Consider the following 27901-nt stretch of genomic DNA (forward strand, 5'->3'; position numbering starts at 1 on the left):
ATTGGAAGAATCAATATGGTTAAAAAGCCCATAATACCTAAAGTGATCTACATATTCAATGCAATCTCTCTCAAAATATCAATAAATCTTTCAATAGAAGTAGAAAAAATAATCCTAAAATATATACAAAACCAAAGAAAAGTTCAAATATTCAAAGCCATCCTAAGCAAGATAAATAAAGCAGAAGGCAATATTATACTACCTGACTATAGTCATCAAACAACATTGATATAGTCATAAAATCAGATAAACATCAACAAAATAGAATGGAGAGCTGCAAGTAAACCCACGCATCAATAGTCAACTCTTAACAAAGGTGTTAAGAACATACACTGAAGAAAGGACAATCTTTTCAATAAATGGTGCTGATAAAATTGGATATGCACATATAGAAGAGTGAAAATAGACTATCACCACGTACAAATGTAAAGTCAAAATGGATGATGATATATAATGTGGGTGAGGGGGTGGGAAGTAAGAGAAGAATGAAGGAATTTTAGATTATGTAGAGGGAAATGAGAGGGAGGAGGGGGGGTATGAAAAATGGTGAAATGAGACAGACATCTTTACCCTATGTACATGTATGATTACATGAATGGTATGAATCTACATCGTGCACAACCATAGAAACAAAATGATGTACTCCATTTATGTATCAAACAATGAATCAAACTGTAGTCTGTAAAAAAATTTTAAAAAAACACACCACAAAAAAGGATTAAAGACTTCAATGTGAGACTTACCACTACAAAACTACTAGAAGAAACATAGGGCAAATACACCAGAACGGTGGAATATGCAAATACTTTTTGACAAGACCTCAAAAGCACAAGAAACAAATGCAACAAGAGACAAATGGAATTTCAACAAACTAAAAAAAGCTCCTGCACAGCAAATTAACATAGAGAAGAGACAGCCCAAAGAATGGGAAAAATATTTTAAATATACATGTGACAGGTGTTTGATACACAGATTATATGAAGAACTCAAACATCTCAATAGCAAAAAAATAAATAATACAAAGGACCAATGCAAAAATGATTTGATTTTTAAAAAGATAAACAAGATTTATAAATCTTTAGTCAAACTCACCAAAAGAGAGAAGACTCAAATAAATAAAATGAGAGATGACAAATGAGATACCACAGAAAATGTTGAATTAGGAACTATTTTGAAAACATATATTCCAACATAGTAGAATATCTAGAAGATGTGGACAAATTTTTAGACACCTATGATTTACCCAACTTGAACCATGAGTACAGACCAATATCAAGCAATGAGACTGAAGCAGAAATAAAAAGCTTCCCAACAAAGAAAATCCTGGGGCCAGATGGATTTTCAGCTGAATTCTACCAGACCTTTAAAGAAGAACTAATGCCAATCTTCCTCATATTATCCAGGAAATACAAATAGAAGAAACTCCCAAATTTGTCCTATGAAGCCAGTATTACCCTCATACCAAAACCAGATAAATACACATTAAGTAGAAAGCTATAGACCAATATCCCTGATGAATATAAATGCAAAAATTCTTAATATTAGTAATCCACATTGAAAAACATATTAAGAACATTGTACACCATGATTAAGTTTATTTCATTTCAGGGATGCAAGGTTGGTTCAACATACACAAATCAATAAATGTTATTGATCACATAAATAGAATCAAAGACAAAAATCACATGATCATCTTAATAGATGCAGAAACATCTTTCAACAAAATCCAGCACCCATTCATGTTAAAAACACTGGAAAATCTAGGGATAGAAAAAACACACCTCAATATTATAAAGGCTATTTTATGACCACCCCAAAGTCCACATCAAACTGAACAAAGAAAAATGGAAAGTATTTCCTTTAAAATCAGGAACAAGACAAGAATGTTCACTCTCACTACTTCTATTAAATACAGATCTTGAAACTATAGCCAAAGTAATCAGGCAAGAGATTAAAGGACTACAAATAAAAAATACATCAAATTATCTCTGCTGATGTCATGATTCTATATCTAGAAGACCCAAAATAGCTCATGAAAAGACTTCTAGAGCTGATAAATAAATTCAGAAAAGTAGCAGGAAACAAGATCATCATACAAAACTCAGTCTAAGACTATATATCCAATAATGAATCTGTTGAGAAAGAAATCAGGAAAGCAATTCTATTCACAATAGCCTTAAAAAAGGAAACTTGGGAATAAATCATAAATCTAACTAAGGAGATGAAAGACCAATATGATGAAAATTGTACAACACTGAAGAAAAACATTGAGGAAGATCTTAGAAGATGGAAAGACCTACCATGCTCTTGAATAGGCATAATTAATATTGTCAAAATGACCATATTACCAAAAACAATATATATGCAATCTCCACCAAAAAAACCAATGAAATTCTTCATGAAACTAGAGAAAACAATCCCAAAATTCACATGGAAGAATAGGACCTAGAATAACCAAAGAAACCCTGAGAAATAAAGGTGAAGCTGGAGGCACCACAGTAACTGACCTCATATTACACTACAGAGGTATAATAACTAAAACAGTATGGTATTGGCATCAAAACAGACATGAAGACCAATGGAATAGAAGATGCAACTGATCCAGGAAAATCAGTCTTTTTAATAAGTGCTGAGAGAACTAGATATCACTATGCAAAAGAATGAAATTAGATCCCTATCTCTAACTGTGAACAAAAATCATCTCAAAGTGAACCAAAGTCATAGGATTTAAAACAGAAACACTGAAACTGCCATAAGAAAATGTAGGATCAGTACTCCAACATTACTGGAACAGACACTAACTTCCTTAATAAGACTCCTTAAGAAATAAAACTAAGAATTGATAAACAGAATAGTTTCAAATAAAAAAAAAATTTTGCACAGCAAAAGTGTGTGAAGAAAAGAACCTATAGAATGAGAAAATCTTTGCCATCTACTCTTCCAGCAGAAAATTGATATACAGAAAACATTTAGAACTCAAAAAACTTAATGCCAGAAAAACAAATAACCCAATCAATAAATGGGCAAATGAACTAAAGAGATATTTCTCAAAAGAAGAAATGTAAATGGCCAACAAATATATTTTAAAAGTTCAACATTTTAGCTACCAAAGAAATACAAATCAAAGTTACACTGAGATTTCATCTCCATTTAGAATAGTAATCATCAAAAATACAAACAATTATAAATGCTGATGAGGATGTGAGGAAAAATGTACTTATGCATTGTTGGTGGGACAGAAAATTAGTACAATCACTTTGGAAAGAAGTATAGAGCTTCTTCATTAAGACTAGAAATGTAATGATGATATGACCCACCTACCCCACTCCTTAGTATTTATCCAAAAGAACTAAAATCATCATACTGTAGTGCTACATAATTCATAATAGACAAGTTATGGAACCAGGCTGAGTTTTCCTCAATATTTGACTGAATAAAGAAAATGTGGCATATATGCACAATGGAGTTTTACTCGGTCATAACAAATGAAATAATGTAATTGCTGGTAAACGGATAGCACTGGAGAATATCATGCTGAGTAAAATAAGCAACTCAGAAACTGAAGGGTCAAATGTTTTCTATTATATGCAGTAGCTAGAGATAAATAAGGAAGTAAAAAAAAGTGTAAGGGATCTCATGAAAATTGAAGAACAGTGGAGTAGAGGAAAGGGAATGAGGAGGAGGGAGGGGGAATGGGAAAGGGAAGAAACAGCAGAATGAAATTATTTTAGTCAGCTTTCTTGCTGCTATGCCTAATATATCTGACCAGAACAACTTTAAAGGAGGAAAAGTTTGAGGACTCATGGTTTCAGAAGTTTTAGTCTTAGTCTATAGAAGACTGTCTCCATTTGTTGGAACTCAAGGTGAGGCTGAACATCATGGCAGATGAGGGTGGCAAAGGGAAGCAGCTCACATCCTGGTGATCAGGAAGCAGAGTCTGCACTATCCAGATACAAAATATATACCCCAAAGTCATGTCCCAATTACAATCTCCTCCAGCCACACCCTACCACTTCAGTTACCACTCAGTTAATCCCTATCAGGCGATTAAATCACTAATTAGGTTAAGACTCTTACAACCCAATTATTTCTCCTATGAACCTTCTTGCATCGTCTCACACATGAGCTTTAGGGGAACACCTCATAAGCAAAACCATAACAGAAATTAATGGAATTATGTCATGTATGTATATGAACATATCACAATGAATTACATTTTAATGTATAACTAACTACAGTGCACAAATTTTAAAAATAATGTCTAAAAAAATAAGTCGCCCCAATTATCTTTTTAAATGGGCAGTAAACCTAAATAGACAATTCTCAAAAGAAGATGTAGAAATGGCCAACAGATGACATGATAAAATGCTGAACATCACTAATCATCAGGAAATGGAAGTAAAAAGCACCAGGAAATACCACCTCAACCCAGTAGGTAGGCATTTTATGTATGCAGTGGTATTTTCTGCAATTCCAAGACCCACTCCTGTTGACAGATAAATAAATGACTTTAGAAAACATTATCTTCAAAGTATAATACAAATCTAAAGGTATCGAAATATTAGAAAAATTTTAAAACAGTCATTTCTTAAGAATTGGTGAAATCTCATGCCATCCTACCTAGTTATCACCATCATGAACTGAATATGACATAGTAATGCCCTGTAGGTTTTACATAGTTATGTCATTTACAAATGAAGGAGATCCTTATTGACTTTCTCAAAGTTACACAACCTCAGTTCTTTTTTACTCCAAAGCCTATGCTTTTAACCATTACTTTCTATTACCACAAACCACACAATTTGGACTGATCATTGGACACCAAATATAGATTTACTTTTGGTTCTAAGGACAGAAAAGGAAGAGAATGTTGATAATTAACCTGCTTTAGTTTCCTTCTGAGACGCTGCTCCTGTAATCCCTGGAAGCTGGTTCAGTACTGCAGTGGCCTCTGCTTCCCCTAAGGACACACTAGGAAGACGTAAAAGGAAGCTTTTCTAGAACCAATATCTCTTCAAAGGAAGAGGTCACAGTATGTCATCTCTCTGGTTCTAATCTTTTTTCCAATAACTTTCTTTTTTAGTCTAACTTACCATTATTTCTTCTTTTAACTTTGATTTCAAGATGGCACTTTCTTTTGTAAGCCCATTTTATCCAGGTAATTCTATATTGTTTTCATGATGATTTATTTTAAAATATTTCAGTATTATTATTATGTGTAAATAAAATTATATTCATCTACAACTAAACATGAGGGAAATTTTATTAGTGTAAGTAAAGTTACAGTAGTCATTTATTTGAGAAATTCGTTATATTTTAAGGTTTACATAAGATTGGAAGAGGGAACCCATCACCTTTAAAGAATAATATTTAAAAATATGCAAGTTCATCTACAAATGCATGGAATCAGAAAACTATTACTCATTGATCAAATCTGGCTGGTGTCCTGTTTTGTAAATAAAATTTTATTGCAACAATCGTTTTACCCAGATTTCTATTGTTTAAAACTCAATTATGTACTTCAATTAATTGCAAGAGAGACTGCAAAATATGGACTAGTTGTGCAATGAAGAAAGAGAAAATAAAATTGCTGAAATGCTCGCTAGTTTCTACCATAGAGAACATTATAGTTAGATTTGATTAGGTATATTATTTAATAAGATGTGCTATCTTCTAAGTATTCAATATGTGAATCTGTATAGATGGTTATGTATCTACAACTGCTGGGAAATATAGAAGCAGCAGCAAGATGTAGGAGAATAAGAAAATAGTATTAATATATAAATGAATTCCACTTTAATGTACAATTTAAAAAAATATGTCAGGCCTTTAAAGTAGAGGTGTTTGGTATGCATTTCATACTATAGGATGCATATCAGGACTGAGATATAATCCAGAGGTACAGATTTTGGATTATTCAAAACAAGCAGTAAGTGGCAGTAAATTTCATGAAATTGACTTGGGATATTACATAAATAAGAGAGTTATAAACATTAAAAGTATAGTATGTAACATATTTGCCTTAGTAGAAGTAATAGAGACAGATAGATGAATAAAATATCCTTTGCCTCCAAGAAGCTCACAGTTGGCTGGAAACAGTCAAGAAAACCATTGATTGCCTGTTGTGTGATAAAAGTTATAAAAGATTCACAGTGTGGAATGGAAATATAGAGGAAGGAACAAGAAACATTCGGCAAATGTATGGATTAAAAGACTTTTAATGAATGACTTATTCCAAATACATCACACAAATAAGCTCACTGTTCCTTGGTGGTTCCTGTCAAGTCTCATATAAATAGTTAATGAATCCTCCTCTAACTACAGAGAGAAGATGATTTCTGCTTCCACTCTGCACACTTAACATTTATTAAATGCTTACTTTGTTGAAAATACTGTGCCGTTTTATTTATGTTGGTTTATCTTCATTTAAGTCTCATAATAATGCTATCTGAAATGGATTATTATTTTCATTAAAGCCCCTAAACATATTTATTATTTCCAAAAGTGGAACAGAAAACTGGATGAGCTAACTTGCTATAGTAAAATTAATATCTGTTATACTTTATACCACCCCACCACTCCATGGTATCTCCCTTTATTCTTTTTGCAGAATAATTAGAAATACCAATATGACTTGCTCATTAGTTACATGCTAATTAGTAGGAAAAGGAAAGCTGGTGTCATAGATTTAAATAGACAGCTATTATTTTACTGAAAATTAGGAAAATACTACCAGCATTTGATAGTAGTACAGCATAGAATCACAAATGAATAATAAACTCTGGAAATTTACCATAGATTGATAAAATTATAGATTTTTTAAAGCAATACAGGCTTAAAATATGTGAATTTAACTGATTAATATTAAAGAGTAATTCTGTTATTATGTTGTATTGTGAGTGATGTCATAATTATAGATATATTTATGTTCCTTAGATATATGAAAACACATTAAAAATTGACAAAAATTTTAAAAAGGATTTTTATCTTTTTAATGTTTTTCAAATTTTCTACCATTAATCAGAATTAAAATTAATATATATAATTTCTACATACTTTATGATCTCAGTTACATAATTATATGTATTTTTTCCTGTTTCTCCCTACCTTTCTCTTCCCTGCCTCCCCATATTCACAAAAAAAGATAAACACATCAAAAGTAAGTGAGCAAAAAATCTTAAAACATCTGAGGAAGGTGATAAGATTGTTTACTTTTAATCATTTATATTTTCCAAATTTTTATGAAAGTATGACTAACTGATACAATGCTGAAATCTCTACTTTGAAAAAATAAATACAGAAATCATTGTAATAAAATAAATGGTAAATATAATTAAATGTATGAAAGTAGGTAATAAAAGAAGTCAAAGTAAGCAGTATCTTAATAAAAGTCAGCAGTAGGGGTAAAATTACTATGCTAACCTTGCCAGAGAAACTGAAAATAACTTACATATTGCTATACTCAGAGAGGATATGAAAGAGAATATACACATTGTGTTTTCAATATTGCCTGCAATAAAGAAAATCTGTTTTAATTGTTCCTTGGGAATCTGGATATATAAGGAAACTTTTAGTGCTGCTAAGTCAACTTGATTTAAGTTAAATTATGATTAATACAAGAAACACTCAATTCTTTATATTTTTAGAAAATTTACATATAAATCCATCTGATGACACAGAGCATTATTTTCAGAGTATTATTTCAAAGTTCCTCAGGTAAAACTAATGGACTAAACTTAAGATGAGCATAGAATGTGACCTGCCATTGATTCATTTCATCATTCCATTGGGAACATTAAAGACAAAATTTGTTTTCACAAGTGCAACTTTTGATTTAGCATCTTGATATCTCTCAACAGCTTTCTGAAAGTTAATCATGTCCATAACAAACTTTTCTGCACAGTGTTTTTTGTGTATTTCTTGAGCCCTAAAAGGAAAAAGAAAAGATTATAAAATGTGACAGTTTTAGGTTAATAAAATAGTAACAATTAGATTGTGACTTAGGTTATTAAAACAATAACTATTAGATTGTTAACCAATGATAATTAGATGGCTTCAAAACAGGTATGTATGAATGGGAAACAACTCCATTTAAAGCCTGACACAGTAGTGCATGCCTATAATCCCAGTGGCTCAGGAGTCTGAGGCAGGAGGATAGTAAATTCAAGGCCAGCCTCAGCAATTTAGCAAGACACTGTCTCAAAATTAAAAATTAAAAAGGGCTGGGATGTAGTTCAATGGGTATGTGTCATTCAGTTCGATCCTTAATACTCTCCCCCCAAATTTTTTTTGGATAAATTATTTAAATTTTCCCTACCTAACTTTCTTTGTCTCTAAAAAGGGATAACACAATTCATAGAGATTAGTGAATGACTAAATTAGGTTTTTACATTAAAAATTTATATAAGAATGCCTGACATTTAAAAATTACTTTTTTTGGAAGAATAATAGTGGTGTGCATCAGACTGAGAAATGCAGAAAGAGCCAAAAAAATGGCAAAAAGATTAGTTTTGTTTTGGTAACATTGTTCAAGAACCTTGCTATCCATGCAGTGACTCCCAAGGAGTTGAATATAGAGAAACACTGGCTTGTCATAAGAGTACAGGTAGTGGGGCTGGGGACATAGCTCAGTTCATAGAGTGCTTGCCTGTTGAGCACAAGGTCCTGTGTTCAATCTCCAGCTCCCCCACAAAAAGAAAACAAAACAAAACAAAAAAAGGGTACAAGTAGTAAGATCATTCTTTTGGGGTTTAAAATTCAGCTCTGAAACTTAAGGACTTGTGATTTTGAATGAATTATTTAAACTTTCTGCCTATTTTCTTCATCTTTTTGAAGTTGGACAATCCAAATATAGTTTTAATAAGCATGTAAATTAATATACATGAAATCCTTAAATGAGTTCCTGAAATTTAATAATTATTCAGTTAAAGTTAGTACCTACTATTCTGACTTTAGAGTTCAAATAATCATATGTGGATGCATAGTAGAGTAAAATTCATGGCCAGAAAGATTTTATACATAAAATAAAGGGTATTAAGAAACATGGAAATAACCATTTTCACAGATTAAAAACTGGAAAAAAATGTAAAAACAGAACTTAAAATGAGTGTGAGAAGTACAAAATAAGCAATTATTTTTACATATACTAGAATCAATTAGAAAATGAAATCAAGAAAATAATTCCACTTAAAATATGATCAGAAAAACATACAATACTTAAACATAAATCAGATAAAAGGTAGGCAAGACTTAGACTTGAAAATAATAAAAAATTGCTGAGAGAAATTAAAGAAGACCTAAATTAATGGAGAATTATACCATGTTCAAGGATTGGAAGATACTATTAAGCTGTCAATTCTCTTCCAAAGTGATATATAGAATCAATACAATCTCAGTTTATATACCAATAATATTTTGGGTAGAAGTTAGCATTTAAATTTGTTTTAGAATTCAGTAAAGTAGCAGGTTACAAGATCAATGCTCATAAATCCAATGCATTTTTATACATAAGTGATGAATCTTCAGAAAGAGAAATTAGGAAAACTACCCCATTCACAATAGCATAGAAAAAAATAAAATACTTCAGAATCAATCTCACAAAAGAGGTGAACGACCTCTACAATGAGAACTACAGAACACTAAAGAAAGAAATTAAAGAAAACCTTAGAAGATGGAAAGATCTCCCATGTTCTTGGATAGGCACAATTAATATTGTCAAAATGGCCATACTACCAAAAGTGCTATACAGATTCAATGCAATTCCAATTAAAATCCCAATGATGTACCTTACAGAAATAGAGCAAGCAATTATGAAATTCATATGGAAGAATAAGAAACCCAGAATAGCTAAAGCAATCCTCAGTAGAAAGAGCGAAGCAGGGGGCATCGCAATACCAGATTTTCAACTCTATTACAAAGCAATAGTAACAAAAACAGCATGGTATTGGTACCAAAATAGACAGGTAGATCAATGGTACAGAATAGAGGACATGGACACAAACCCAAATAAATACAATTTTCTCATAGAAGACAAAGGTTCCAAAAATATGCAATGGAGAAAAGATAGCCTCTTCAACAAATGGTGCTGGGAAAACTGGAAATCCATATGCAACAGAATGAAACTAAACCCCTATCTCTCACTCTGCACAAAAATCAACTCACAATGGATCAAGGACCTCCGAAACAGACCAGAGACCCTGCATCTTATAGAAGAAAAAGTAGGTCCAAACCTTCAACTTGTTGGCTTAGAATCAGACTTCCTTAACAGGACTCCCATAGCACAAGAAATAAAAGCAAGAATCAACAACTGGGATAGATTCAAACTAAAAAGCTTTCTCTCAGCAAAGGAAACTATCAGTAATGTGAAGAGAGAGCCTACCGGGTGGGAGAATATCTTTGCCACTCATACTTCAGATAGAGCACTAATTTCCAGAATCTATAAAGAACTCAAAAACCTCTACACCAAGAATACAAATAATCCAATCAACAAATGGGCTAAGGAAATGAACAGACACTTCACAGAAGAAGATGTACAAGCCATCAACAGATATATGAAAACATGTTCAACATCTCTAGTAATAAGAGAAATGCAAATCAAAACTACCCTAGGATTTCATCTCACCCCAATTAGAATGGCGATTATCAAGAATACAAGCAATAATAAGTGTTGGCGAGGATGTGGGGAAAAAGGTACACTCATACATTGCTGGTGGGGCTGCAAATTAGTGCAGCCACTCTGGAAAGCAGTATGGAGATTCCTCAGAAAGCTTGGAATGGAACCACCATTTGACCCAGCTATCCCACTCCTCGGCCTATACCCAAAGGACTTAAAATCAACATACTACAGAGATACAGCCACATCAATGTTCATAGCTGCTCAATTCACAATAGCCAGACTGTGGAACCAACCTAGATGCCCTTCAGTTGATGAATGGATAAAGAAACTGTGGCATATACATACAATGGAACATTACTCTGCCATGAGGAATGATAAAATTACGGCATTTGCAGGCAAATGGATGAAATTGGAGAATATCATGCTCAGTGAGATAAGCCAATCTCAAAAAACTAAAGGACGAATGATCTTGCTGATAAGGGGATGAGGACTATAGGGGGTGGGAGGGGTTGGTGTTAGGGTTAGGGTTAGGTTTAGGGTTAGGGATAAGGAGGGTGGTAAGAATGGAGGAAGGAAGGACTGTATAGTGGGAAAAGAGGGGTGGGAGGGGTGGGGGGAAGAGAAAAAAATAACAGAATGAATCAAACAACATTGCCCTATGTAAATTTATGATTTTTAATTAAAAATATATTAAAAATTTTGTTTTAAATATATGTTAGATTTAATTTATTTATTTTGAATGCATTAAATTTAATTTTTTTTAAATTTGATAAACTTCTTATGGAAGTGTAAAGGTCCTTGGACAATCAAAGCAATCTTATAGAAAAGAGAACAAACTAGGAATATCTATTTTACATCCATAAATATGTTGACTTACAACAACAACCTTATATTATCTCATAGTTCTCAGGAGTTAGAAGTCCAGGTATGTCATATCTAATTTTCTTCTCACATTTTTTATGTTTTCCCCTTCATCTTCAAGTTACCAATATTATATCAAATCTTCCTCCTTGAATCCCTCTTGACTTACTTTTTTTGCCCTGGATTTAAAGGCTAATATAATAACATTGGGCCCACCTGGATAATCCAGTATAATCTATTTTAATAGGATTAATGAGCATTCTTAGTTACATATGCAGGTTCCCCTTTACTAATACATTTACAGGTGTGGTATCTCAACTTCTTCATAGCCCTGGAGATAAGAGCATTTTATCCATTTTCTTGGGGGCCATAATTCTGATTAATGGAGACAGGCATTCTATTATTTTACAGATTCCTAAGAGCATAAGTTGAAAGATTATTAGTTTCTAACAGAAATTGGAAAGCTAATCCTGAGAGAGTTGTGGAAAAAAGGAGGATAAATCCATAACATATAGAATTTTATAGATATGGATATACTAAATTGAATGAATTCAAGCTGGAAGGCCTAAATTTTTTGGAAAATAAATTTATTTGGGATAAAGTGACTTGCTAAGAAGTAGGTCATAAGTGGTGTTGGATAGGGTGATGGTTTGAAATTGATCTTGTAGCTAGTGGGTTGAAGAACTGAGGGAGCAGCTAAAGTCAGAGATCATAAAATTAACATTGGCATAAATCTACAGGTCAGTGATTTCCTCTATCCATTTTGGCCTAACTTCAAGAAATAAAGATAGATAATTGGGTATAGACTGAGGAGTGGTATAGCTGGGTCAAATGGTAGTTCCATTCCAAGTTTTCTGAGGAATCTCCACATTGCTTTCCAGAGTGGCCGCACTAATTTGCAACCCCACCAGCAACGTATGAGTGTACCTTTTTCCCCACATCCTCGCCAACACCTATTGTTGCTTGTATTCTTGATAATCGCCATTCTAATTGGGGTGAGATGGAATCTTAGGGTAGTTTTGATTTGCATTTCTCTTATGACATTTTTTCATGTATCTGTTGATTGCTTGTAATTCTTCTTCTGTGAAGTGTCTGTTCATTTCCTTAGCCCATTTGTTGATTGGATTATTTGTATTCCTGTTGTAGAGTTTTTTGAGTTCTTAATAGATTCTGGAGATTAGTGCTCTATCTGAAGTATGTGTGGCAAAGATTTCTCCCACTCTGTAGGCTCTCTCTTCACATTGTTCCTTTGCTGAGAAAAAGCTTTTTAGTTTGAATCTATCACGATTATTGATTCCTGATTTTATTTCTTGTGTTTTGGGAGAACCAGCATACTACAGTGATGCAGCCATATCAATGTTCATAGCTGCTCAGTTCATAATAACTAGATTGTGGAACCAACCTAAATGCCCTTCAGTTGATGAATGGATAAAGCAATTGTGGTATACATACACAATGGAATATTACTCAGCCATAAAGAATAATAAAATTATGGCATTTGCAGGTAAATGAATGCAGTTGGAGAATATCATAATAAGTGAGATAAGCCAATCTCAAAATAGCAAATGATCTCTCTGATAAGTGGATGATGATATATAATGGAGATGGGAAGGGGGTAAGAATGGAGGAAGGATGGATTGTATACAGGAAAAAAAGTGGTGGGGAGGGGCTGGGGGAAGGAAAAATAACAGAATGAGACAAACATAATTACTCTAGTTACATGTATGATTACACAAATGGTATGACTTTACTTCATGTACAACCAGAGAAACAACAGTTGTACCCCACTTATGTACAATGAATCAAAATAAAAATATATATGTAAAAAAAAATAGATAATTGGATCATTACCACAGAAAATGATGATGAAGGGACTTAGCGTTGTGGAGGCAATAAAATGAAGGGATTTCAGAAACACTGGACAGAATATACCAAAGAATATTTGAATAACCTGGAGCCTATGCCAGGAGTGAAAAGAAGTATATGATAGAGGTTTTTGAGGGATATATCTATCTTAAATCATATGTATATGATTTGAAATATATATATATATATCTTTGAAAAATGTTTTTGGTGAAAGTAAATGAAAAATTGAAAAGATAGATATTAGCCACACATAAACATACAAGAGTCTAAAATTTTGGAAGTGAGACAGTTCCAAGTGATGAGAGAGTCTTTGTGTGTCTACAGATAGAAGTTTATTAATTTTAAGCTTGATACAGATTGTTGGAATTAAAAATGACTAATGTTAGGTTAGGTAATTTTTTATGTTAGGTAATTGTTGATTTTAGAAAATCTGGAAGTTAATCATGATTTTGGCAGAGATTTGTTGGAAAAAAAGCTTTATGATTCAGGATATAAAAACCATAATAGATAAAGGGGTAATAGTAGGTCAACTGGTGTCCAAATAGAGACACATAAAAATAATATAATTGAATAACTACCTTATTTGCTTGATCTTTCATGCTGATACTGTACTTCAAAATGGATAACTTTTTCTACTCTGAATATTATCATCACTTCCTCAGGGTGTGAACAAGAACATATTGGGAAAACCCACAACTAGCCTTTATTGGATAGATAAATTCATTTCAAATTTCTTTAATTCATACTTATATACATCTTTGGATATTTTATCAACTTCCTAAAGTAGAATTTTCTGTTTCCCTCTTGTTTTTTCTCTCTTCATTTTACATTTCAGGATCAGGGAGCTACATTCTCAGTAACTTCACTAATTATTGAGAATCATCAGAATGCTTTCTATGTCAAGTGATTGATACTGATACATTAATGAAGAATCAACAGCAGAGACTGCATCAGGAATGAAAAACTTCTGAAATCTCTAGACAGACTTTATTTTTTATTTTTATTTTTTGAGTCACAGTTCCTTTCTGCTTATTAATATTCAATTTAAAAAAAACAAGAAAACTCAAAATTATTTTTTGGAAACTACTACTAACATAACCAACACTTTGTCTTATTTTTGTGTGCTTTCAAAGATAATATCTCTTCAGACTTAGAAGATAATTTAGTTAAGATTCATTAGTAAGCTCGTTTGACTCTGTATTCTCTTTGAATTAATTATGGTCAGACATTCAATTTACTGTGATTAAAAACTAGGTTTATTAAATTTATCCAATGTTCATTTATACTGGAAATATTTTGACATAACAAACTAGATTTTATTGTCTTTTCCAAGATACATTTTTAATAATAAATTATAGGAAATTATTTTCAAAAATTAAACACACACACACAAACCACACATTAAGGTAAAGGATTATAAATTTGGGGAGAGAAAAACATAAATATTTTTCATACCTAACGAGATATTATACGAAGTCCCTTAGTAAATAGCTTAAAATTGCTTTAACCAGGAAAAGGTATGTTTTCTTCTTATATACAATTCTTCTAGTACAAACAATTTTAATCATACTATTTCAAAATTTTAAAGAAATCAGCAGCTATTAAGATCTTTAAATATTTTTATTCAAGTCTTCAATACATACATATATATAGCTTAGCCACTTAAAATACCACTAATCTAAAACTGTGACTGGTAAGCTTCAATATATCAGGAAAAATAAACGTGTGAAATATTTTGAAAGGGTAAAAAAGAAATTTGTGTGGTAGTGTACCCTTCAGTGTTTTCTGTGCCCTTCAACCTCTTTGAGCTATTTTACAACTCTACAAGTTGAAGAAAATTGTGCGTAACGGAAATGTTTCTTGTTTATGCAAATATAAATAAATTTGTGCAGTAAGATTATTTCTTAGTAGATATTGGCTAGTTTTACAGATATTTAGACTTTTTTTAGCATTTCTGTTTGTATATATGCATATATGCTTTTTGCATTTTCATTTTAATTGGTTGTAATGTCTTACTGTCTCTTCTTCATCATATGTTAAATAAAATTTTTGCATGTGCTAATTTTATATATGTATACCATGTTTTTATGTTCTTAAAATATATCCTTTGACAACTACTGAAATTTAAATTTACTACATATAAATTAAAATATTTTGACTTAGTGTTAATTCTCAGAGCTCCCACACATCAAAATTTAAATAAAAATCAAAAAGTCTTTATGGAAAAACAATTTACATTTTTTTTTGTATTTGCTTGAAACATATTTGTCAAAAAATCTCTTCTGAAATCACATTCTAATCTGTTTCTTACAAAAGAAGATTTTGTGGTAAAATGCATATTTAAAATGTGTATTTAAAATATATTCCCTACCTTGGTTGTCTCTCCTGACTTTACCTATTGTGAACTTTCTAAATTTGTTCATTCTCTTCCCAGTTAATAATGGTCTCCCCTCATCCTCTGCTTTTCCAAATTCTAATAGATAATCATACTTTTACTTCTGCTTTTTGTAAGAATTCAAATATCTGCCCATGTTTGTCACTGAACTATAAGCTCTTAGGGAATCTTAGGGAATCAAGAATATCTTAATTCCTCTTTTTATGGCAAAACAGAGGAGAATTGAAGTGAACTAACACTTTGATGTTTAGTTAAACCTTAACTTTGAAGGTTTTGATAGAATGTGGGCAATGATACAGCTTAGTATACTGAGTATTTTAAGCTGAAGGAAATTGAAAAAACTGTAGAAGCTGAAGGATCTCTGTGAAGTTCTCTTGCCCCCTCTCCTTTGAAGAACCTAACGAACATTCTTACCTATACCTGAAGGAAAGGAACAGTACATGGAGAGACAAGAATAATCTGAATACACAGGTCTCACCAAGTTCCCATCAGTTCCTTACTATTTAGGTCATGTCCCCTTTTTGTCCAACCACACCTCTACACAACTGTGCACTCTTCATCAACCCAAGGCATAAAAATACTGTTTTTCCTGGGCCTCTGATTCTTAATTTCTGGAAATTCACATGTCATGTAACTTTTGGTTTAATGAGGTTATTATGTTTTTCTCTAGTTAGCTTCTTTTGTTATAGAAGTGTTAGTCATGAACACTGTGATAGGTAATATATAAAATCTTCTCCAGTTTTCTACATGACTGCCACCTACTTATTATCTACCAGAAATTTTAATTCTGTCTCTTAATAGTTTTTGTGTTATTACTTTGTATTATTATGAATTATTATTTAACTCTGATAGTCTTATTGCCTTTTTTGCCTTATCACCTATGTAGATTTTCAGTTTGTTGGGCCAAATGGCTTTTATGTCCCAATATTACATGTGATAAGAATCTCTGAGGGCTAAAAGTGAATCAAAATTTTAATAATTTGAACAGAAGATAGGTACTCATTGGTAGAAATACAAAGGAGTGATCACTAAGAGAAAGAAAATAAGTGTGTACAAATTTATTGCCATGAAATAAGCACCTGTGTTAACATGGATATCTATTCTAATTAATAGCAAAGCTATTTTCACAGCTTGGTTAATTATATTTTTATAATTCATTTAAAAATTCATGCTTGGACTTAGCTCAGTGATAGAGTGCTTGTCTAGTATGCCAGAGGCTCAGGGTTTGATCTCCAGCACTGAAATCAATTCCGATTATATATCTTTATTACATAAACATTTGGGAAAATTATGCATTATTTCTCATCACAATTGTTTAAGTTTTGAGTTAAAATGTATAAAAACACTTGACTTCACAGAGGCAATTATATGACTTAAATGGAGTAATATACAATCACTGATAATTGGGATTTATACCTGTTTTCATCAATAAACATCTATTGAATATATTATTTTTTTTCTTTATTTTATTTATTTATTTATATGTGGTGCTGAGAATCGAACCCAGTGCCTCACACATGCTAGACGAGTGCACTACCACTGAGCCACAACCCCAGCCCCTTGAATATATTCTTTAAGTACTGTACCACACACAGAAATGGAAAGATGGGCCAAATTATTTTATAAAAGATTTCACCAGTTCATTATAACATAGATTTTCCTATGACAGCTGCTAGAATTGACATTTAAATAAAGTGTTATGGAATCACCAAAATATTAAAAGAACTAATTTAGACTGGAAAGTCATCGGAGAGAAGTTAATATGACTTACTTTTAGTTGACTGTTAAAGGGAGGATAATAAAAGAGTGAGTTTTACCACTGGTTGTTCAGCTAATGTATTATATGATGGGAAATAAAAGGATGAAACACAGTCACAAACAGCTAAGCATCAACTACCTGTGTTTCCTTAGAGGAAAGACTATGTTTTCCATCCCATATAGAAATCACCTCACCATTAATTTGAAACATCCAAAGCATTCTGATTTTCATAATAACCAAGAGATTTTTGTTGCACAATAATATATAGTAACACTGTGAGCTTATAGTGCCATGGCAGGGTCATATTTGAGAGAAAAGGAAATAGTATGAGAAAAGTCATAGAAATAAGAAAGTATAAAGTTGTGTAGGGAATGCAGAATGAGTCTATCTAGAGAAAAAAAATGCTATTGGGTGTAGAGGGGACACCAGAGTAGAAAATTTGGTGTGAGATGACTCTAGAATAAAATAGAGCATATCTTTTTTGAAATGCCAGAGACTAAATTTAATTATGTGGGCAATTGAAAGCCATCGACTTAAATAGACACGATCAGAACTTTATTTTTAAAACATATTAGATATTGGCAGTGAGGTAGACTGACTTGTAAGACTGGATTCTAGCACTGGTCAAGAGGCTGATGAAAATAATATTTATGACAATTATAAATAATTACAAATTAAGCAAGTTTTGTAGGTTAGCAAAAAGACATGAGTTGAAGAAAAGATAGAGAACAGAAATGGCAATCTCAATTGGAAGATATAATTATTAGGAAGATTATGAGAGTTGGGAATGAAAAAGATCTGAGACTCAGAGTAAAAAGAATACGAAAACGCATTAGATGTTGGCAGTGAGGGAGAGTGAGTTGTAAGACAGGTTTCTAGCACTAGTTAAGAGACTGACAAAAATGCTATTTATGACACATATAAATTAATCAGGTTTTGTTGTCTGAGGTTGAGAAGTAGAGAAAAACAGTTGTATTATCTAATCTATGATAATATTCAGTTTTCCAAATGCTTTAAACAAAATACTACTTATCAGAATTCAGCATTTAGTATGCAATAGTATAACTGACTTCAAAGTTTAGGTTGTATTAATCTGTACCTACCTATATTCCTTCATTTGGTTGAGTAAATTCCTTTGGTACTTTTCTTCTTCAAGTTTTTTCTGAACGTTCAGATATTTCTGTTTTAGGAGAGCTTCTTTCCTCTTCAGTCTGTCAATTTTAATCATCCCTTTGGTCAGAAGAGTACGCTCATTACTTAAGGTTTGAATTAATAAATGTTCTTCAGCCTTTTGGTTTTTTTCTTCTAGAAAGAGAGTGCTTCTCTCTCTAACTTTTACAAGGTAGCTTAATCTGTCTTGCCAAAGTTGCTGTAAATCTTTCCGAATTGTGTCATGATCTCTTTCAATTAATTTTTTTGTAGTATTTTTTTTCTTATTTATACTTTCACGAACAATTAAGCCAACTCTTTTTTGGTCAACTCGTGCCTTGGATACAGCTATTATTTTTTCTTCATGGCTATCCTGCTTCTTTTGTTCTGCGTAATATTTGTCAATATCATTAAGTGTTTCGAGTTTTATACCAGTTCTTTGTGTTGTAAAAAACTGTCTTAAATTTGTTGCTGATAATGTGCCTTTTTTAATTATTGGTTTTGGATGACTGGTAGAAAACACATGGGCATGCACAGGAAAATAATCTTGTTTTTTCTCTTTCAATACTGCAGCATACTTCAATGAACCTGGAGTATATATGGGTAGTTTGAATGCTGATATCCGAAAACTGGTAACCAATTCTTCAACCTCATTTTCATCTCCAGACTCCTTCTGACCTACATCAGATAGCAGACAAATTTATATATACATATATATATTACTACAAAAGCTAAACTTATTTTCTGTTCAAATTGCTTTGAAAGCTATATTAATAAAGTTGATGAGAACACATTATAAGTGTGATGAGAACACACTAATAAGCATTTTCCCCAAATTGCTTTCCAATTTGTGACTTTGGAGAGGAAAATCACAGCTAAAACATCTTAACACAGAAATAAATGGAAATAAATCTGATTCCTGTTTTCAGTGTTATTTTTCATGATTATTTAAATTGGACTGACTCAACAACAGAATCTTTTCTTATCCTTAGCACTTATAGATAGTATTTTTTCATTTAGTTTGATGAAAGGCAAACCTTGACAAATTAAACAGAGTTTAACTGAGCAAAAACGATTCAAGAATTGGACAGTGTCTAGAAGACTGGAGATTCTGAAAGCTCCATTCCACAACATGAGTAAGGATTACTTACAGACACAGTCATATTAGTGTTGGAATCTACACATACAGGAGGACCACTATCACAAGCTCACAAGCACTACCATCTCTCCCTTGGTTCTCATTGCCGTTTTTTTCCATTAGACATTATAGTAAAAAAAAAAAAAAAAAAAAAAAAATTGGTAAGATTGTCTCTGGGTACTACCAGTCTTTTTATTCACCTGTATTTACAATTTAACTCAGATATGTATTTCACCTCTATTCTTCCTGCCAAATTGTTGAAACTCTTCCCATAAAAGGCTTTTATGAAAATAAATACAAAGGGTATTGTTTTGTTCTAATATTTCCCGAATTCTCAATGTGATTTAACATACATGTCCATTTCTTCTTCTTTTTTCCAGATTCTGTAATAATAGCGTCTCCTATTTTGTCTGATTGCTCCTTCCTAGTTTTGTTTGCAGACACTTTGTTTTCTGCCAAATCTCTTCCTGTTGGACTTTCTGAGGACTTGCTACTAGGTCTCCTTCCCATTTCTATCTATAGCTTCTTTCTTTATCTGAATAATTCTTATAGCTTTACTGATAAACTCTCAAATTCATCTTATCCACCTGCAAGTATTTTAGGCATATTTTAGGCATGCTACATTAAAAAAAAAAAAAAAAAAAAAAAAAAAAAGCTTTTACTTGCTTCCAGAAATCTATTCCCTCTAAAATCTGTCTTTCTCACCTCAGTAAATGATACCTAATAATTTAGTTCCCCACATAAGTTTTATAAAAAAGTCCTATAGATTTTTTCCCTCCAAATGTAATTCAAATTAATTGATCTTTCTCCATCTCCTATCCCCTACCCTATTTCAGGTCTTTCCCAGCTCTTATTTTATCTATTATAATTTCCCAATGCATAAAATGTTATTGTTTACATAGTAATCAAACCACAGTGATCCTTTAAACTGTTTTTACATGCCCTTATGATAAAATTCAAACTCCTTGCCATTGTCTACAAAGTTTGTACTGTTTGTACTTTTTTGATTTGTTTAATGATGGAATATAAACTTCCAGCTACTTATGACCACAATTAGTATCCCTATACCCAAGACATGAATGAGTTTTGGGGGTAATTACCAGGCAAAACCACTGGGTTCTAAGGCTACAAATGACAAAAATAAGGCCAATTCCTTTAACTAAATTTTTATAAGTGAAAAGTTTAATTTGACATAGCTGAAAAAAATTTAATTTCAGTCAGGATCTTCAAAATATGAAAATAGTACTGTTTGTTAAGAGTATTAGAACCTAGTGAAGGTGACAAAGCTTATAACTTCAAAGTATTTTGGAAATTTTAAAATATAAACAAGGAAACCTTGGAGGCATAGAAGAAAGACAATCTCATTTCAGTCAAAATAAGTGATTAGGGACAAAAATATTCCAGAGACTGTTGACAAATATTATTTTACTAAACCGAATCAGGCCCTTCTGAGTTTTCCTAATTCCTAATTCATCTTGGGTTCTGACCTGGGTCTGTTCCATCTAGTTTTATCAAGAATTCTGCTGATTCAGCTTATCTCTCATAAAATCCCTTATTCTCCAAACTCTGTATCTATTAACCCTACACTGTCTTCAGCAAGAACTTCGTGGAATCAATCTAACAACAACAACAAACAAACAAAAACTTACTACACATCCCTGTTTTTGGTAGGACTTTCTACAGAAAGATTATACAAAAAGGGAGAGAAATTAAGTTTACCTCTGAATATAGCAAGGACAAGTTATAATTTGTAGAATAAATCAGAGTAGGACCAATAGATGACAAATTACTAAGAGAAATCATCAAGTCTAGAAGGATTTTTGATCACAAAATTCTTACTAAAGACAGGCCAGCATGTTAAGATATAGAGATCAGTGGATGAGGACAGTGGGATACATTGAGCTAAGGATAGAAATTTGGGATAAATCAATAGTCAATATGAACATACTGGAAAAAGAAAACATGAAAAAGAAAAAATATCTAGGATCATAGCCTCTTGATGTGCAAATTTCTAAATAAATTGTTATTTGCAAAGGGAATTGGTATATGTAAATACTTTATTTTGTCACAGAAAGTCCTAGCTTACACCTATGACCCTGGTGATGTTTATTAATATCAACTGCTTTCAGTCTTAGAAGGGACCAAGTTTGGAAGATAATTCATATAGTCACTCTAGCTACGGGGACACAGATAAATAAATAAAATAAAAATAGGACGGTAACATTGTGTTAGTTGTATTGTTTTAGGTTAAAGATCTTAATAGAATGTCCAAGACTTTGTAGTTGTTTAATAAGTGTCATTTTTTAAATCCAATTTAGGGTTAGATCTCAAAGTCTTTGTGAAAGTTGGGGTCATGTCTGCTTGCTCACCACTGCAAGCCAATTACTTAGAATAATATGTGGTTTATGATAGCCTTTCAAAAAATATGTACTTAACTTTTTTTCTGAAGACAGCTAGACAAATTCAAATGTAATAGTCACTACTTCTGAATAGTATTTAGGTACTTCTTATCTTTGGCTCATGCTTTTCACACTCATTGAAAAAGTCTCATTTGTATCACCATCAAAAATAAAATCATTTATCTTAAAAAACATGAATGTTGTCATTTATTTAGCCCTTATCATATGGCAAGCATTAGGATAAATTCTTCACATTAATGTTACCATTTATTTTAAATACTGGTAACATGTAAATTAGATATTATTGATCATTTTCAGAAAAAAAACAATAGGGTTACCTAAGTTAAATATCTGTCACACTGGGGTAACATCTTACAAAAATTAAACAAAATCCAAGTAAATATTTGAGGATAGTGAAGAATGCACAAAACAAGTACATGTCAGTGGTTTGCTAAAACAAAACATCTACACTCTTATAACAATTCAGAATATCACAACATAGCATTTTTGGTGCCCAAAATATAATCCAAAACATGTCATATTAATGAAATTGCATCATAAAGAAGGGTAAATGTAGGTGACTAAATGGCCTACATGTTAACAGAGTTCCATATTTTATTTGAAATATATAAAACTAACACTAAGTAGGTTGAAGAAAGAATTTATATCGTATTTCCTAGAGAAACTAAATATATAATGCAAGAGTTGCAGTTAAAAATCCACAGATAAATCAAGAATGAGCTTTAAAAAACAGAGAAAAAAGAGAAAGGCATACAACAAAGAAGAAAATAATAAAATGATAGACCTACGCTACAGTGATCAATATAAATAATCAATAACTTAATTTAGTGGCCTAAATAAGCAACTAAAAAGGCAAAGATTATCAGAATGGATTTTTAAAAGTTAAAGAATTCCATCAGAAATCTAAGATAGCTAAGAAAATTTCAACTATTTGAATATTGAACAAAATTTCCAAATAATCCATGAGTTTAAAAAAAAGGAAATTTAAAATTAAATAATAATGAAAATGCAGTACACTTAAACTGGAGGGATGACGCTAAAGTAGTACTTGAAGTTTTAAATGCTTATGGAAATCAAATTGTTCACATTATTACAGGGAATAGAAGGCAAAGTTATGATTCATATCCTGCTCCATTTGATCATACTATTAGTTATATCTCTTTCATGTCTATAATCCTAAATTAATATTTTTCTCTTTTCACAAAACTCCTTCTGTCACTTAAGTTGTTAGAAACTGAATATTTATGTATGTCTCTCAAATTTATATGTTCAAATCTCAACCTCCAAGCTGATGGTATTAGGAGGTGGGGCTTTTGAGAGATGATTATGTCATGAAGATGGAGGTCTTATAAGTGAGAACAGTGCTCTTATAAAAGAGACCTGAGAGAGAACCCTTGCTCCTACCACTGTGTGACCCTAACCTAGAAGGTGTAGACTATAAAAGTGGATTCACTGTAGTCACCAGATCTCCTGGTTCCTTAATCTTGAGCCTATAGTATTATAAGAAATAAATTTCTGTTGTTTATATGGTACCGAATTTATGGTATTATGTTACAGCTGACTGAATGAATTAAAAATTCCAACCTTCAGAGTGACTAAAAAGTAATTAAGGTTAAGTGATGTCATAAGGGTATGCCATTGATCCTTTATAAGAAAAAAAAATTCATTTTCTCTTTCTGTGTAAATAGATGGCAACATTCTATAAAACAGCCAGCCCTCAAAGGAAACTGACCATCTTGGCATCCTGATCTCAGAACTCCAGACCCCAAAACTGGGAGAAAATAAATTTCTGTTGCTTAAACCACCCAATCTGTGTTGTTTTCTTATGCAGTTTGAGCATAGATACAAAGGAACTTCCCTCTTTTCGGAGTTTCTGAGCAGTTTCACAACTGGTGTACTATGGCACACTAGTATGCTATAAATGGATAACAGGAATGCCCAAAGACTTTGAACATTCCGGTGAGAAATAGGGTTGCTGTAGCATCTAAGATTCTATTTGTTATAAACTTTATCTTTGGACTTAAGTGGAGTCCAGTATATTGTCTGGCAGGAAAGGCAACAGCAGAAGATGGGAACTCAAAAATGTAGTTAAGCTGTGAGTTACAATGAGTGTTGCCAACTATAGACAAGAGACTCATAAAGTAGGTGCTTAAAAAGCAAGGCACACATTCTAAAGTATACCTAATCTTGGATGGGTACTCCAAAATCCAGACTATATATATATAAGATGATTTTATCCATTTTTGGTTGATAAAAGTTTTTATTGAGATTCTACCTAGCTGTGAGATAAATGCTTTTCTATACTTTGCATTTCATCATTCTTTTGAAATACAGAATGATATAAAAATTCAGTTAGATATGAAGTCCCTTCATATTTGCATACATGTACAGCATCAATGTTATATTTGCCAATAAAAAATGTAAAAAGATTATTAACTGTTAGAAATGTCTAAATGATCATAAAAATGATTTTTCTATGTTTACTCTGCCAGTTATTCATTGTTGTAGACAATGAAGAGTTAAAAAGAAAGTAATATTAAAACCTGAAACATCAGTTACTTATTGCTAATTAATAAATTACTCTAAAACATAAAGACTTTAAAACAGTAAAACTTTATTATTTCATAGTTAATTTTTGGGCCAGAATTCAGAAGTAGCTTAGCTAGGCAGTTGTACAGAGTTTTCTATTGTGTTCCCATCAAGGTGTCAGTCAGAGTCACTTATCTGAAGGATAGACTAGAACTGGAGGATCCCATTCCAAGATGGTTCATTTACATGACTATTTATAGAAACTTTAAGTTTCTTACTGGCTGTTGATAAGTGGATTCAGTTCCTTGCCACATGACCCTTTCAAAAGGATTTCTTGAGTGTCCTCATAAGATGGTAGCTCTCTTCCTCCAGGGCAAGCCTGGAGCAGGACATAATGCCTTTTATGATCTGGTCTTATGAGTCACAAATCATTTCTTTTGCCATATTCTATTATATGAAAGTCACTATGTCTATCCCACACTCAGAAAGAAAAGAATAGGACTTCACCTTTTAAAGAGAAATGTTGAAGGCTGTATGGAAATATTTTAGATTACTATACCTTATATAAAACATTTATTTTCATGGAAACCAAGTTCAAGCTCATCAATAAAATAATTGTACTTTATTTAGAAGTTTTATATAAATTCCATATTTTCTATTTTATCTTAAACTTATATTCTGTTTTAATTATTATAGTTGAATAATATAGCTAGAATATAAGTGTGTTTATATTTATCTAGAGATAAACAGATACCTACACAATACATACATATACAATAATTATACTTCCTCAAATTTTAATCCTGGATATTTTGAAAATAAGATTATTAATCTGTGCCATGAATGAGTGAGTTTGGAAGCACTGTATCATAGCAGAGAAAAAAAAAAAAAAACACTCTGTTTGTAGAGAATTCTGTTTGTATTGCAGGTGCTCATCTTAATTCCCTGAGTAAATTTTGTGTTTAGGAAGATAAGAAATATGTCTCATATATGTTTTTATCTTCAACTACAGTTAGAAAGTTGTTTTGTATTCTTTGGTATTCAATTTAAAATTTCAACTATTTATTAAATGTGAATACTCATACTCAAAATTATAATTTTTTTTATTTTCAATGTGTATATTCAATACAATATGCCTTAATATATATATTTAATTACCCAATCCCTTTCTTAGAAGACACCTTTATAACTTGCCTGCACCAATCCAAATTTTTGACAAACTACTGATGTAATCCTCATCGTATTAGTAGCATTTTCTTTTAGAACTTATTTTAAGGGGGCTGGGCTTGTAGCTCAGTGATAGAGTGCTTGTTTAGCACATTTGAGGCACTGGGTTTGATCCTTGACACCACATAAAAATTGAAAATCTATATTCCAACAAAACAGAAAACCTCGAAGACATCAACAAGTTTCTAGAGACATGTGAATTACCTAAACTGAATGAGGAGGACATACACAACTTAAATAAGTCAATTTCAAGCAATGAAATAGACGAGGTCATCAAAAGCCTACCAACAAAGAAAAGTCCGGGACCAGATGGGTTCTCAGCCGAGTTCTACAAAATCTTTAAAGAAGAGCTCATTCCAATACTTCTCAAAGTATTCCATAAAATAGAAGAGGAGGGAACCCTCCCAAACTCATTCTATGAAGCCAATATCACCCTGATACCTAAACCAGAGAGAGACACATCAAGGAAAGAAAATTTCAGACCAATATCCTTAATGAACACCTACGCAAAAATTTTCAACAAAATCTTAGCAAATCGCATACAAAAATATATTTAAAAGATTGTGCACCACGATCAAGTGGGTTTTATCCCAGGGATGCAAGGTTGGTTCAACATGCGGAAATCAATAAATGTCATTCACCATATCAACAGACATAAAGTTAAGAATCACATGATTATTTCGATAGATGAAGAAAAAGCATTTGATAAAATACAGCATCCCTTCATGCTCAAAACACTAGAGAAAATTGGGGTAGCAGGAACATTCCTTAACATTGTAAAGGCCATCTACGCTAAGCCCATGGCCAATATCATTCTAAATGGTGAAAAACTGAAAGCATTCCCCCTAAAAACTGGAACAAGACAGGGAAGCCCTCTTTCACCACTTCTATTCAATATCATCCTTGAGACTCTGGCCAGAGCAATTAGACAAACCAAAGAAATTAAAGGGATACGAATTGGAAAAGAGGAACTCAAACTATCCCTGTTCGCTGATGACATGATTATATATTTAGAGGAACCTGGAAATTCCACCAGAAAACTCTTAGAACTCATAAGTGAATTCAGTAAAGTAGCAAGTTACAAGATCAATGCTCATAAATCCAATGCATTTTTACACATAAGTGATGAATCTTCAGAAAGAGAAATTAGGAAAACTACCCCATTCACAATAGCATAGAAAAAAATAAAATACTTGGGAATCAATCTCACAAAAGAGGTGAAAGACCTCTACAATGAGAACTACAGAACACTAAAGAAAGAAATTAAAGAAAACTTTAGAAGATGGAAAGATCTCCCATGTTCTTGGATAGGCACAATTAATATTGTCAACACGGCCATACTACCTAAAGTGCTATAAAGATTCAATGCAATTCCAATTAAAATCCCAATGGTGTACCTTACAGAAATAGAGCAAGCAATCATGAAATTCATATGGAAGAATAAGAAACCCAGAATAGCTAAAGCAATCCTCAGTAGAGAGAGCGAAGCAGGGGGTATCGCAATACCAGATCTTCAACTCTATTACAAAGCAATAGTAACAAAAACGTCATGGTATTGGTACCAAAATAGACAGGTAGATCAATGGTACAGAATAGAGGACATGGACACAAACCCAAATAAATACAGTTTTCTCGTACTAGACAAAGGGGCCAAAAATATGCAATGGAGAAAAGATAGCCTCTTCAACAAATGGTGCTGGGAAAACTGGAAATCCATATGTAACAGAATGAAACTAAACCCCTATCTCTCACCCTGCACAAAACTCAACTCAAAATGGATCAAGGACCTCAGAATCAGACCAGAGACCCTGTATCTTATAGAAGAAAAAGTAGGTCCAAACCTTCACCTTGTTGGCTTAGGATCAGACTTCCTTAACAGGACTCCCATAGCACAAGAAATAAAAGCTAGAATCAATAACTGGGATAGATTCAAACTAAAAAG

General features: G+C 32.2%; 1 protein-coding gene across 1 annotated transcript in view; it reads right to left on the minus strand.

Moving 5' to 3' along the window:
• Positions 1 to 7074: 7074 nt before the first annotated feature.
• Positions 7075 to 27901, minus strand: part of LRRIQ3 (leucine rich repeats and IQ motif containing 3) — a 192055-nt gene continuing 171228 nt past the window's right edge. Inside the window, exons 7-8 of the mRNA XM_079129002.1 lie at positions 18600 to 19323; positions 7075 to 7927 (exon numbers count right to left, since the gene is read on the minus strand). Coding sequence (XP_078985128.1) covers positions 7771 to 7927; positions 18600 to 19323 — 881 coding nt within the window. The 3' untranslated portion in view covers positions 7075 to 7770. The remainder of the gene's footprint in view (positions 7928 to 18599; positions 19324 to 27901) is intronic.

Source organism: Sciurus vulgaris, assembly GCF_902686455.1.
Source record: "Sciurus vulgaris genome assembly, chromosome: 1".
Lineage (NCBI taxonomy): Eukaryota > Metazoa > Chordata > Mammalia > Rodentia > Sciuridae > Sciurus > Sciurus vulgaris.